The sequence below is a fragment of the Pogona vitticeps genome, chromosome 11 (genome assembly GCF_051106095.1).
Source record: "Pogona vitticeps strain Pit_001003342236 chromosome 11, PviZW2.1, whole genome shotgun sequence".
NCBI lineage: Eukaryota > Metazoa > Chordata > Lepidosauria > Squamata > Agamidae > Pogona > Pogona vitticeps.
Genome location: NC_135793.1, coordinates 3367894 through 3380745, shown reverse-complemented (window position 1 = coordinate 3380745; position 12852 = coordinate 3367894). Strand labels below are relative to the sequence as shown.

The 12852-nt window shown below is 44.1% G+C and overlaps 1 protein-coding gene across 3 annotated transcripts in view; it reads left to right on the top strand.

The window, feature by feature from the left end:
- PAK3 (p21 (RAC1) activated kinase 3) overlaps positions 1 to 12852 on the top strand; it is a 57221-nt gene that overhangs the window by 26252 nt on the left and 18117 nt on the right. For 2 of the 3 annotated variants that reach the window (XM_072981013.2, XM_072981015.2), the window contains exons 2-4: positions 4641 to 4834; positions 8086 to 8186; positions 12444 to 12488. In XM_072981013.2, coding sequence (XP_072837114.2) covers positions 4663 to 4834; positions 8086 to 8186; positions 12444 to 12488 — 318 coding nt within the window. In that variant the 5' untranslated portion in view covers positions 4641 to 4662. The remainder of the gene's footprint in view (positions 1 to 4640; positions 4835 to 8085; positions 8187 to 12443; positions 12489 to 12852) is intronic. The other variant, XM_020784428.3, reaches the window with a different exon arrangement.

The following is a 12852-nucleotide window of genomic DNA, read 5'->3' as shown; positions in this document are numbered from 1 at the left end:
GTTTGCTTTGGACCCTGGAAACTGGCCTGTCTTTGGCTGTGTCTGTTCACAAAAGATCGCCCATCAACCTGGGGAGAGGTAAGGGTACACTTTTTTTATACACCATCCGGTTGCTTCCAATTTATGGGGACCTTTTGAAGGCATGATCTTCAGAAGGTCTTCGTATTAACAGCCCAATCCAGGTCTTGCAAACATGGGGCATGTGCTAGCTCTCTTGTGGCCTTATTCCTTCACTCAGAAGGAAGAGGGGAGATCTGTCTATTCGCGAAGACTTTCTGTGCAAGCCAGGACGCCAATTTTCCTCCATTCTTGTCGCGCAGACAGCCTTCACAAGCCTCTTCAACGCTGTCATGTTTGCATGAGCATGGTGTTTCCCCCCCACACCCATTCTGGGAGTTCTGCCTACCTTGTAGACACCTTACAAACCCCTCAGTGTGATGCACCTGGGAGAAAGGTCAGGATTTGAGCCTCAGAGAGGTGTTTATAGAGTTGCTCTTTCCAAGATATCATCATTCAGTCTGTATCTCCGCCCCCACCTCTCCTTTGCATGGCTTGGATCAGGTTGAAACGCTGCTTCATTTATTGGCTGAACAGGTGTTCAGCCCATCAAAACCCTCCGTCTTCTGGCAGACGCCCAGTCAGAGGCTTCCCTGCTCCACCTCCTCCAGGTGGGGCTTTGAAGTGCCAAACACCAGTTTGCCCGATAAACAAACATGCGCGAACCACCGAACTGGCAGTTTGGACCCGTGTCTATCAGGAACCAGAGGAGATCCAGGGTTTACTTTTCAACCTCTATACAGTAATGGGCTGGCTTCATGGACATTGGTACTCCGCTTTGGTTTCCTTTGGAGATGGGATGGTTCGCTCCTTTTGTCGATGATCAGATGATGTAAGTGCCAGCATGAACCAGGCCATCCCCAAAGCATTTCTAGACGCACCTTTCTGAATCTCTATCAGGGGCTGCTGTTTTTGAGGTGGCAGGTAGGATCTCTGTTTTGGTTTGTTTCCGGTGCACACGATCCCGGAATTGAACCAAATCAGTACCTGATGCTTTTACCTTTCTCCTCCACTCTCAGTTTTCCAATAACTTTCTAAAAGCAAAAGGCAGAGAGAAAAACTCTGGTGACAGCTGCATAAATTTCTTGCTGTAACTTGTTCCTATCTTCTCTCAAACTGTGTGTGTGTTTTCCTGATTCTTTGCCTTCTAAGAACAGCTTGCACGAGCCGAAGGATTACTCTGCTGAGCTGTGGGAAATGCAAAAGACTGGGGGAGGAAGGGTCTCCTTACTACTACCGATTAGGGTCAGCTCACCATGCCTGGTAAGCCAGGTAAAAGTTGATCTGTTTTTTCTAATGGGATCGTCATGAACAGTTGGAGAAATAGCTGAGAAGCCCTACCACCCACTAGTCAGGCCATCTGATGCTGCAGCACTGTAGTAAAGCAGTGATTCCCAACCTTGGGTAACCCAGGTGTTCCTGGACTACAGTTCCCAGAAGCCTTCACCACAAGCCCATGGTGCCCAGGATTTCTGGAAGATGTAGTCCAAGAACACCTGAGTTACTCAAGGCTGGACACCACGGTACTAATGCAACTCTGGCGATTGGAAATTTTCTTTCTGGGCTACAACACCCCAAAATCCATGGCCAGTATCAGGTTCCTGAAGATGTCACCCCCCCAAAAAAGGGGGGGGGATTTCCTCTCTTTGTACATCTAGCAAATGGTTTGAGGAAAGGGGTCAAAACCTTATAGGGATGGGCTTCTGAAGTTGAATAGATTTGGAATAAGTGAGACCACTTTGTCTTTTTGGCCCTTTTGAGAAATGCTTTTATAAAACTTTAGGTGACTGTAGAGAGATGGTTCCTTAGAACAAAAAAGAACTGCTGGACAGCTCAGTGGCTTAGTTCTCTCTGGCTGCGAAGCCAGAGGTTGGGAGTTCGATTCCCCTACGGTGCCTCCTTGACAGCGGCTGGACTTTGTGATCCATCGGGTGCCTTCCGGCTCCGCAGTTCCAAGATTATTCTTATAATAATAATAATAATAATAATAATAATAATAATAATAATAATAATAATAATAATAATAATAATAATAATAATAATAATAATAATAATAATAATAATAATACTTCTTGGTTTGATGTTGAACTTCTTGTCTTGGATGCAACCTTAAGCCAAATGGGCCCTTTTCCGGGGGATGCACTGGTAGCTAGAGGATTGGGAGAAATTTTTTAGGTGGATTGCTTTGTGGGTAGTACTCACATTTGTGAGAGTGACTTTTGCAAAAATGATACTAAGAGTGCCAATATCTCATATAAGGCAAATTATACAACAATATGACACTTGATGTACCACTGCAGAGATTGTTCAAAAACAGAATCCGGAAATGGGTTGCTTGCATCTTGTTCCTCAGTCAGCTGTTATTTTTGTGCTAGTTCTCTCTCTCTCTCTCTCTCTCTCTCTCTCTCTCACACACACACACACACACACACACACACACACACACACACACACACACACACACACACACACACACACACACACACACACACACACACACACACACACACACACACACAGTAGTAATTCTAGCAGTAAAGAAAATCAAAACAGACTCCGGCAATATTCTAGGACAGCGGCTCCCAGCTTTGGATCCCCAGATGTTCTTGGACTACAACTCCCAGATGCCTTCTGGCCAGGATTTCTGGGAGTTGTAGTCCAAGAACATCTGGGGATCTACAGTGGGGAGCCAGGGTCCTAGGAAAGAAACCTGGAGCTGGAGGTGGCTAGGAAAGTTCAGAGAGGGTCATTCTCTTCCTCCACGCGGATCAGCCAGTCTATCCTGTATTCCTAGTTTCAGCTCCTTAATCTTCTAGTTTCTGTGTGTGATTGGATTTTATGTTCTAACTGTGTGAAACAAGGGGAAGACGTCATTAATTTTAAGGGTTAATGCAACCTGCAGGAAATATAATAGGCGTGAGGGGGGTAGAGTTTTCACATCACTGGAGACGGTTTCTATCCGAACGCTGTGCATAATTCATGTTCCGATTCTGCCTTCTGATCTTAAGTCAGCCACGACGTGCTTTTATGAATTCCCTTATCTCCCCACTACCACCTGTTGGTTAATTATCTTCAGAATTTCTAATCACTGCAACCTTTGGCATAATTAACATCCAATTGAGATTTAATTAACAGGGTTACAAAAGGGCCAAACTACACATTAGGGCAGAGAGAGGGGTTTGCATGACACTCAAACTTGGCTCCCCCAGACCCTTGCATCATTTCACCTGCTACCCATGGAGTATGATAGTTGTGTTGTTGTGTTTCCCTGCTCCTTGCTACCATGGATAATGGCTCGGTTAGTATCACATCATCATACTAGAGAAAGCAAGAGGAAAACACAACCTACCGATGAGGATTTTGGTGGGTAACCTAACAAGCAGGACTTTGATCAAGTTGTTGTTTCACTCCCCATTGGGAGTTCCTCCTATAAAGTTCCTCCATGACTGGCAAATTGGTGGCAGCCAGTTGAGTCTGGGATCTCGTATTTGAATTACTTGCCTTGCTCGTCAGGTAATGATGCTCTGAGCGATTGTGGGTAACAATTAAAATAATCCCTAGACATACCTGCCATTCAGTGCATGGAACATTGCTATAACTCACTGCTCTAACGCTGATCAGCAAAACTAGGAAAGTTAGTTTGAGAAAGTAGTTGTTTACCATTATGGTTCTAATGTAGTTAGCTATTCCTATAGTTTCAGTTTTTTAGAAGTAGCACTTGGCTTTCTCATTATCCAAAGTAACAAAATTAGTCACTAAAAAAAACCTAAATACAGTAGGACCCCTCTGTTGGTGGGATTGGTATCTTCATTTTCCACAGTCTGAAAATATTAAAAATATTAAAGGAAAATATCCCCAAAATATGTATTTCCACAATGTATTTACCAGAATGGGCCACTAGAGGGAGCCAGAGACCACGCTATGTATAGGGTTTGCTATTATACGCGATTTTTGGCATCTGCGGGTTTTTTTTAACCCATCTCCTGCGGAAACAGAGTCTAACTACAATAATTGTATATGTCACTAGCCAGTGGTACAAAATATATCTAAACAGTGAATTCATACCCACTGTAGCTATCAAATATCTAAACCTGTTAAAGTTACACCACAAAAGAAGTAGCAGAGGACATGATTGCCATGTAATGTACTGATCACCTTTGTTTTTGGGAAAAGGAATTAATTATAAGTTGCTCCAACTCTGTTCGTCGGTTCCACAGTGCTGTGCGAGGGTCGCAGCCTAATCAAAAGCAAACGGCTGTTATCTTGATCCCTTCTGCATTGTTCTGGGCAATGCATTGTGAGGACTGTGGAAATGTCTTAAGTCCTGGTTTTGCCTCCTTGCTTTAGTCCGAGAAGGCAATTTCAAAGATCATTTCGGCCCCACGCTTCTGCAATTCCTAACCATTCATGTTGGGATTGTTGGTGGCGCGAGATCAAAACTAGCTGGAATGAGTCTTGAAATACCTGTCTCTTCGCTGGTTCCAGCTTTTCCATTTTTTCCTAACCCCATCCTTTTGCTCCCCCTGTCTCTTTCTTCCCTGCTTTTTTTCCTTTCCTTCCTTCCACCCCCCCCACCCCACCAGGAGGCTGTGAGGATTGCTGAAGATGTCCGATAGTGTGGATACGGAAGAGAAACCACCAGCCCCTCCGCTAAGAATGAACAGCAACAACCGCGATTCTTCGGCACTCAACCACGGCACCAAACCTCTCCCCATGGCTCCAGAAGAGAAGAACAAGAAAGCTCGCCTGCGCTCGATCTTTCCGGGAGGGGATAAAAGTAAAGTATCAGACGCGCGAAGGGCCTTCGAGTCGTTCTGGTCCTTTGATTTCACCACTGCTTTCCTTGATATTTTTATAAGAGAGGAAAAGGGTGGGGACGGACCGTGGACAAGAGCCATAGGCCTCTTTTAGTCCGTTATTTTGAAATAGGGGATATTCCCATTTCTCTTGGCTGCTATTCAGGTCTATTAAGACACACACCCGGCTCTCCTGAGAAAGCAGAAGAAAAGAAGATTTGGGGATGTTAATATTTCAAATTCTGAGCTGGGAGACTGGGATTCAAAGAGTACATTCAGATTTTGAATAACACCCAGAGGAAACAAGGGCCAGAACCCAGTTGCAAATTGCAACTAGAGTAGACCCATCCAATCAATGGGATGTTTGTACGTGTTGACTTACAATTCAGCACTCGATTCAGGGGGTCTACTGCAGTTGGGACTTTCGAGAATAAGCACCTTGATGTGGATGGAAAGGAAGTACGAAGCACTGCTCTGCCTCAGGCGGCAGAAGTGTTGGGCTGGCCCAGGATCAGAGTCAGCCTTCATTTCGAGCAGTGTGGTTCCCAAACTTGGTTCCCCAAGACTAAAACCTTGGTTCTTGGACTAGAACTCCCAGAAGCCTTCACTACTAGCTGTGCCGGCCAGGATTTCTGGGAATTGTAGTCCAAAAACGTTGTGGGAACCAAGGTTGGGAAGCACAGCATGTCTTAGAAGCCACGCATCAGCCTTCACAATCTGGCAAGTACGAGATGCATGGGGAATATACTACCTGTCAGCCTGCACAGCTTAATAATCATGCTTTCTGGGAACAATGGGAATTGTAGTTGGAGATAAAGTGCTAGGAGATGTACATGGTTTGGGTAAGGCTTGGAGTGTTCCAAGAAAACTGGTTAATCCATTAGGAAAAAAAATAATACCCGCAAGGCATAGAATAAAGTCAACCAAGCTGAACTTCTAGAAGCAGCCAGGAGTTGGATTGTAATCTTCCCCATAAATACAGGACATGTTGATGATGGTGCAGCCAGTCCTTCGCTGTTGAGGATAAATATAGCCATCTCTTTCCATATTTAATTTACATGTTAAATGGCATTCTTCAATTGAAGATATTACTTATGCAGCCCGCTAAGGAGAGGCTTCGCCAGTGATGTATGCCAGCAATTCTTACTGGAGCCTCAGCCCTTGTTCTCCCATAAACAACTATAAAGGAAAACACAGCCTGCTGATGCCTTTAGATTATGTATCAACATTTTAGGCCATGTACAGATCTGGCTTTCCTTCCAGTGTAACTCGGCAGCTCTTTGAAAAGCCCAAATTTCTACCACCGTTGATGGAATGGAAAGGCGTATGGAAATCAGTGCTAAGTTTGTTATTTACTGTTCATAGGTGTCCACATTGAAAGGATTTCTGCCTAGTGCCGTTTGAACTCCACTGTTTTATGATTCTATGATAGGACATCTTTTGCTGCTGGAAATCGAAGGATGAACACAGTGTAAATTTTAGAAAGAGGATGATGGAGATGATAGGGAAGCGATAGAGCAGGGGCTTGTAAGGGTTAGGGTCATGTGGTGCAATATTCCCTTGGTCTAATGAGTGCTGCAGTAAAAATCATATATTAACTAAGACAGTGGGGATATTAGAATTCTGAGCAGAAACTCCAGACTGATTATTATTTAATGAAGATAGATGGAGAATTTGGAATTAGTTCGTGTATTTGGCTGCCATTCTAAGCCATGGTTTATGTAGTCCCATAGTTAGACAAGCAAACCACAGTTTGATTTTCCCTGTGTTTGGTCTGATTCTCTCACGGACCTTTCATTGGCTCCCGATTCAGGATACGAAGCTGTGGGAACAAGCCATAGTCCTGGATTCAGATGTAACGACAAGCCACGGTTTATACAATTTGGAATTTGTAAGCTAACAAGAAATGATAGCTTCTAGCTCTGGCCAAGAGATCATGGTTTGTTTGCAGGAATGGGTTCAGATACAATGGCAGGGCAGTATTAAATGAAACACAATCTGGTCATTCTATGAGAACTTGGCTAATATTTAAGGATTCCAGAATTTTTTGTAAATAACATTTCTAGTTAGCTTACAGTAGCTGAAATCCTGTTGCGTAATTTACGCCAGCATAAGTGGTTGTGTCTGAAATTATTACATCCTAGGTGTCTTATTGACATTTGCTTCTCAGTCTCTCTTTTGTACGAAAGAAGAAAGTCGGTCTACAGCAGGATTAAAGAAATCTGATTTTGCTGCATTGTATGAGTTTCAGTCAAGTCAACACTTGATTGATTAGGTTAGATGTGGGCAGAACTTGTGTCTGTTTTCATTCCACTTCCCCAAATCCTCTTTCGTAGTTACATCAGCAGAAGGGAAATGGCATAGCTTGTAGCAGCTAATTGCCAAGAATCTGAGCAGGAGAAGAGCCAGTTAGCCACTCTGTTACGCCTTTTTCCTTCTCCTGGCGTAAATTATGGAACAGGGTTTTGGCGTTTCCTTGATGTGTAAGTTTGTTCTCCCTTGTTAATGAGCATAATAGCAGGTGCTTATATTGCCTAGTCACGAGCGATGCTTTCAAGTAATTGACATGCCCCTGCTTAGAGAAACAGTACACAGTAGGACCCCCATATCTGTAGGGGATTGGTTCCAACCCCCCCCCCCCACTGTGGATGCTAAAAAATGTGGATTATAGTGAACACTATACATACCATGGTTTCTGGGTCCCTCTAGTGGCCACTTATCTTTAGCTAAAATATGTATTTTTCTTTAAGTATTTTTCATATTTTCGGATTGTGGATAAGTGAATCAGTGGATACCGATCCTGCAGAGAAGGGGGGTCCTACTGTACAGTTAAACTTCAATTCTGTGCGTGCTTACCGAACTCAGTGGGGCCTAGTTACAGGGGGCATAAAAATCAAGGATTTTTTTTTTACATCAACTTGATTGAAATCACGATTTAAATAATAATAATAATAATAAAAAGAAATGGTCACAAAATATTGTTTTTAACATTTAAATTGTTAAGAAGCGGCACCATTTCCTTTGGGCTGAAGAGTGATGTAACAATTCTTTAAACCTATCAGTCCAAATGTCATTAAATGTGTTGGGTTGTGTAGCCAAGGGTCCATTTTGGTGGAGTTTTCCCCACTGTCCTCCAGGTTTTCAGTGCCTTGCTTGGAACAGACCAGACAAGGAAATTTGCGAATGAATGGCTGTGCAGAAGAATAAGTGCTTGTTAATGTTTTGCCCTTAGCAAACAAGAAGAAGGAAAAAGAACGCCCTGAAATCTCTCTCCCTTCAGATTTCGAACACACGATCCATGTGGGGTTTGACGCAGTCACGGGCGAATTCACAGTAAGTGGCCGTCTTGTCCTGTACTTGCTCCCCCTGCGGACTTCCTTGGCAAAACTTGCCCTCTATTTGCAGCAGTTACTTGCATGCCGTGAATCCGTGCATGGGGGGGCGCAGTGCCAGCTGTGAGGTTCAGAGAACACACCGCCATTATTTCTACCGCATCACATTGAACGCTCCACCTCTGGCTCCACAGTCAGATACCGAACCCGCTTAGCTAACCAGCCAGCCTACATATCATATCTATGTTGACGTTATGTAGAAAGCGCATGGGAATGGGCGGAGGACCCAGGCCAGAACTCTAGAGTATAACAAGCATGTATTGGAAGGGTGTCTCATAGATCAGTGGTCCCCAACCTATGGCCTCCAGATGTTCTTGGACCACAACTCCCAGAAGCTTTCACAACCACCTCTGCTGGCCAGGATTTCTGGGAGTTGTAGTCCAAGAACACCTGGAGGCCCAAGGTTGAGGACCACTGTCATAGATCACTTCTGAATACAGTAGGTCTCCTGTATCTTCAGGGGATCAGTCCCAAGTTTCCCTGCAGATGCTGAAAAACATGGATTATAGCAAATGCTTCGGGAGGCAGTGGAAGACAGGAGGGCCTGGTGTGCTTTGGTCCATGGGGTCACAAAGAGTCAGACACGACTTAATGACTAAACAACAATACATAGCATGGTCTCCATCTCCCTCTAATGGCCGGTTCTGGTAACTTCATCTTTAGAAATATATATTTCTAGGATTTTTTTTAAAAAAAATGTTCAGACCGTGGATAAGGGAATCACTGGACACTGATCTCATGGATAAGGGGGTCCTACTGCATCCTCTACCTTGAAAACCCTCAAAAGAGTCACTAGAAGTCAGAATTGACTTGATGGCCCATGAGTATGACTTCTACATGCGAGTAACACACAGACTATCCATTTTGGCCGCATGGAAGACAGGTAGTCAGAATTACTTAGACAATGTCTCTGTGTGAGTGTTGTGTAGTTTACTGTAAATTGGCATACCACATTTTTGTTCACCCAAAGGTTGCTGATCATAGATTGTGGGCTGTGAAAAATATGGGAAAAGACCTCAGGATGGTTTGTGGATTGATCCCATGGGATATTTGAAGGATAGCTACTCATTGTTGATCTATAAGAGATCAACATAGATTTGTAGTCTAGAAGGGAGGTTGTAGGCCCCATGTCTCTAACATTTCAGGTACTGTTGGATTCTGTCCCACTTACCTGTGAGCCTAGCAAGTGGTAGGGGATGGTGGGAATGGTAATTATTTAGTGACAGGGAGGTCACAGATGTCCCATCCTGGGTCTTGCCTCTGCGACCCCCCAGCATTGCTCACTATTGGAGATTCTGTCTAGGGCTTACTGCCCCCCAACTTCACCCATGCCAGGTCAAATCAGTGAGCCCTCAGGTTAACCCATCACTTCCCAGATGGGCAGCATGAGATCTGCTCTAGATGCCTTGAGCACTGGGCCAAAGTAAAAATAATAAACATTTAAAACATCGTTTTGCGATCTCAGTAAAACATCGTCGTAAAGCGGATTCGTCATAATGCGGGGCAATTGTTAAGTGGGGCATGACTGTACATGGTAAGTTTGTCATGCAAACATTTCAGTGGCTAATGCTAGATTTTAAAAAACACTTCTAGAGGGAATGCTGTCGACGTAGTATATTGTGACTTCAGCAAAGCTTTTGACAAAGGTCCCCATGAGATCCTGATTAGCAAGTTAACTAGGTATGGGCTGGATAGAACAACTGTCAGGTGGATACACAGTTGGCTACAGAACCATACTCAGAGGGTGATGATTAATGGCTCCTTCTCAAACTGGGAGGAGATTACAAGTGGGGTACCCCAGGGCTCAGTCTTGAGCCCAGCAATTTTCAACATTTTTATTAATGATGTGGATTAGGGCTGCAGGGAATGCTAATCAAATTTGCAGATGATACAAAATTGGGTGGAATAGTCAACACCCTGGAAGACAGAAACAAAATCAAAATGATCTACATAGGCTTGAGCATGGAGAACAACAGAATGAAACTCAACAGGGATAAGTGCAAAGTACTGCACCTAGGAAAAAAGAAGCTAAACAAACAGTTACAAGATGGGGGATACCTGGCTCAGCGATACTATGAGCGAGAAGGATCTTGGAGTTGTTGTAGATCACAAGCTAAATATGAGCCAACAGTGTGACGTGACTCCAAAAAAGGTTAAGGGTATTTTAGGCTGCCTTAACAGAAGAATAGTCTCCAAATTGTGTGAGTTGACCAATATTCGGCACTGGTTAGGCCTCACCTTGAATATTGTGTCCAGTTCTGGACACCATATTTTAAGGAGGATGCTGAAAAACTGGAACAAGTTCAAAGAAGGGCAACAAGGATGATTAGGGGATTGGAAACCAAGCTCTAGGAGGAAAGATGGGAAAAACGGGGCATGTTTAGCCTTCAGAAAAAAAGACTGAAGGGAGATCATATGACAGCACTTTTCAAATATTTGAAAAGTAGTCCTTTGGAAGAGGGACAGGATCTGTTCTCGATCCTCCCAGGGTGTAGGAGACGTAACAATGAGCTTAAGTTACAGGAAGCCAAGTTTTGGTTGATTATCAGGAAAAACTTCCCAACTGTTAGAGCAGTAAAACAATAGAATCAATTACCTTGAGAGGCAGTGACTGCTTGAACGCTGGAGGCATTCAATAGAAACATAGACCCTTCCAACTTCATGATTTTATGATTCTATGAACATTCTTTCCTGTTGCCTCAAAAGTTTGGAAGTGCTCCTGGAACATTCAAAATCTGCACAAACATACTCCCATCACATCACAGCAAGGCCACGGTGGCGGTGCGTCCTTTGTTGATTAAGAGCCACGTAAGGGGCACATAGTCTCCTTGGATGCCTTGGCCGTGTTCCTGCTTTCTGGCTGAAGAGGCTGCATGGCTCTGAGCTGCCTCCAAAATGAGGACCAAGATTACCTGCATGGGCTCTGAGAGGTTCGGCCTTTGGTCATTAGCATCCAACAACATGATGCTGCCTTTCATCAATGCATGTCTGATCTCCACCTCATCGTCGCTTGTAGCCTCCATGAGCCACAGAAGTTGGGACACAGGGCACTAAAAGAACATGGTTGAACATGGCTGAGCAGGAGCATCCTTCTGCAGTCACGAGACCCATTCCTACAGAAAGGAAAGGATGTTTGAATCTTCAGCAGTGTCTGAAGGCCAATTTGGCAAAATGGTTTTTTTTGGGGAGACATATCCTTATGCCCCATGTAGATGGAAAAACAGGCCTGCCACCTCAGGTTACACAATCCCGATTTCTTTTTTTTTCAACCCCAAGGAAGCAATGGCTTTAATCTGTAGCTGCACTTTGTTTATCTTACTAATGACCAGTCAAAATAATTGACATAAGTGGCATTGATCTGGTATATTGCTTTCAAGTGAAGTGAATAAGTAAGTAAGTCAGTAAATAAATAAATAAATAAATTCATAAATAAATACATAAATAAATATATAAATACATAAATAAGAAAGAGTAAATAGAATGGGAATGTTTTTATAGCATTTTCCATTCCTTTATACGTTTTTGATAAGGTGACTGGGAAAGTCATTTGACTTGGCGATCCTATGCATGTACAGTAGAGAGTAAGCCCCATCCATAGAGGAGTATGAGTAAATAATGCATAGGATCACGTAGGGAGTCAGTTCAGAATTGCAAGCACAGTTTAAGTATTTTCTCCAAGTTTTGTGAACATGACTTTTCCAACCATCAGCCCTGAGCAGAATGATTTTCTAGAGCAGTGGTTCCCAACCTTGGGTCCCCAGATGTTTTTGGACTACAACTCCCAGAAGCCTTCCCCATAAGCTGTGCCTGGCCAGGATTCCTGGAAGTTGCTGTCCAAGAACATCTGGGGACCCGAGGTTGGGAATCCTTATTCTAACGAATGAAGCGACAGCTCTACCCAAAGACTCTACTACACCCCACGACAACTATCCAACCTTGTCGACATGGGTGTGTGTGTTGATGCTTTCAAACTTTGGGCTTCAGTCTGATTTTCCTTCTGTCCAGCACCCCAAAATCTGTCTTCTCTAACTTGTCAATGGCTACTCTGTTTGCAACGCATCTCCTCTTTTTCACGGATGACCTCCCTGCCCCGTTCTGCCCCGCCCCCCCGGGGTTTCCACACCTCTTCCCAACTTTCTCCCGGTCCCTCCCCTTCTGTTTTAACTTTCTTTTCTTTCTTTATTTACATCCATTGCAGCCAGATCTCTATGGCTCGCAGAGGTGCACAGGGAAGCGTCCAGAGGTGCGTTCCCAAGCCCCCCAAAAGAAGCTAGCCTCCAAGCGCTTCTTTGAGACGTCCTAGCTCTGCCATGGCAGGCTTTGTGTGTGTGTCGTAGATTTCGTTGGCTTGGCTTCTCCCATGCTCTCATCCTTAACCCTCCAGGCCTGAAGTCCCACATCAATCATGCATCACTTTGGCAGAGAGTCCTTTAGCAAGGATGGACGCCTTGACTTGGTTAGAACGTAGTGCTAAGCTGGTACCGCTTGGATGCCGTAGGCACCCTTTGCTGCTTCGATGTTCCTTCTGCAGTAAATAACCTGCGGGTGGGTTGGGCTGGCAGAACAGCCATTTCTTGGATTTTTGGAAATTATACTGGATGTTTTGA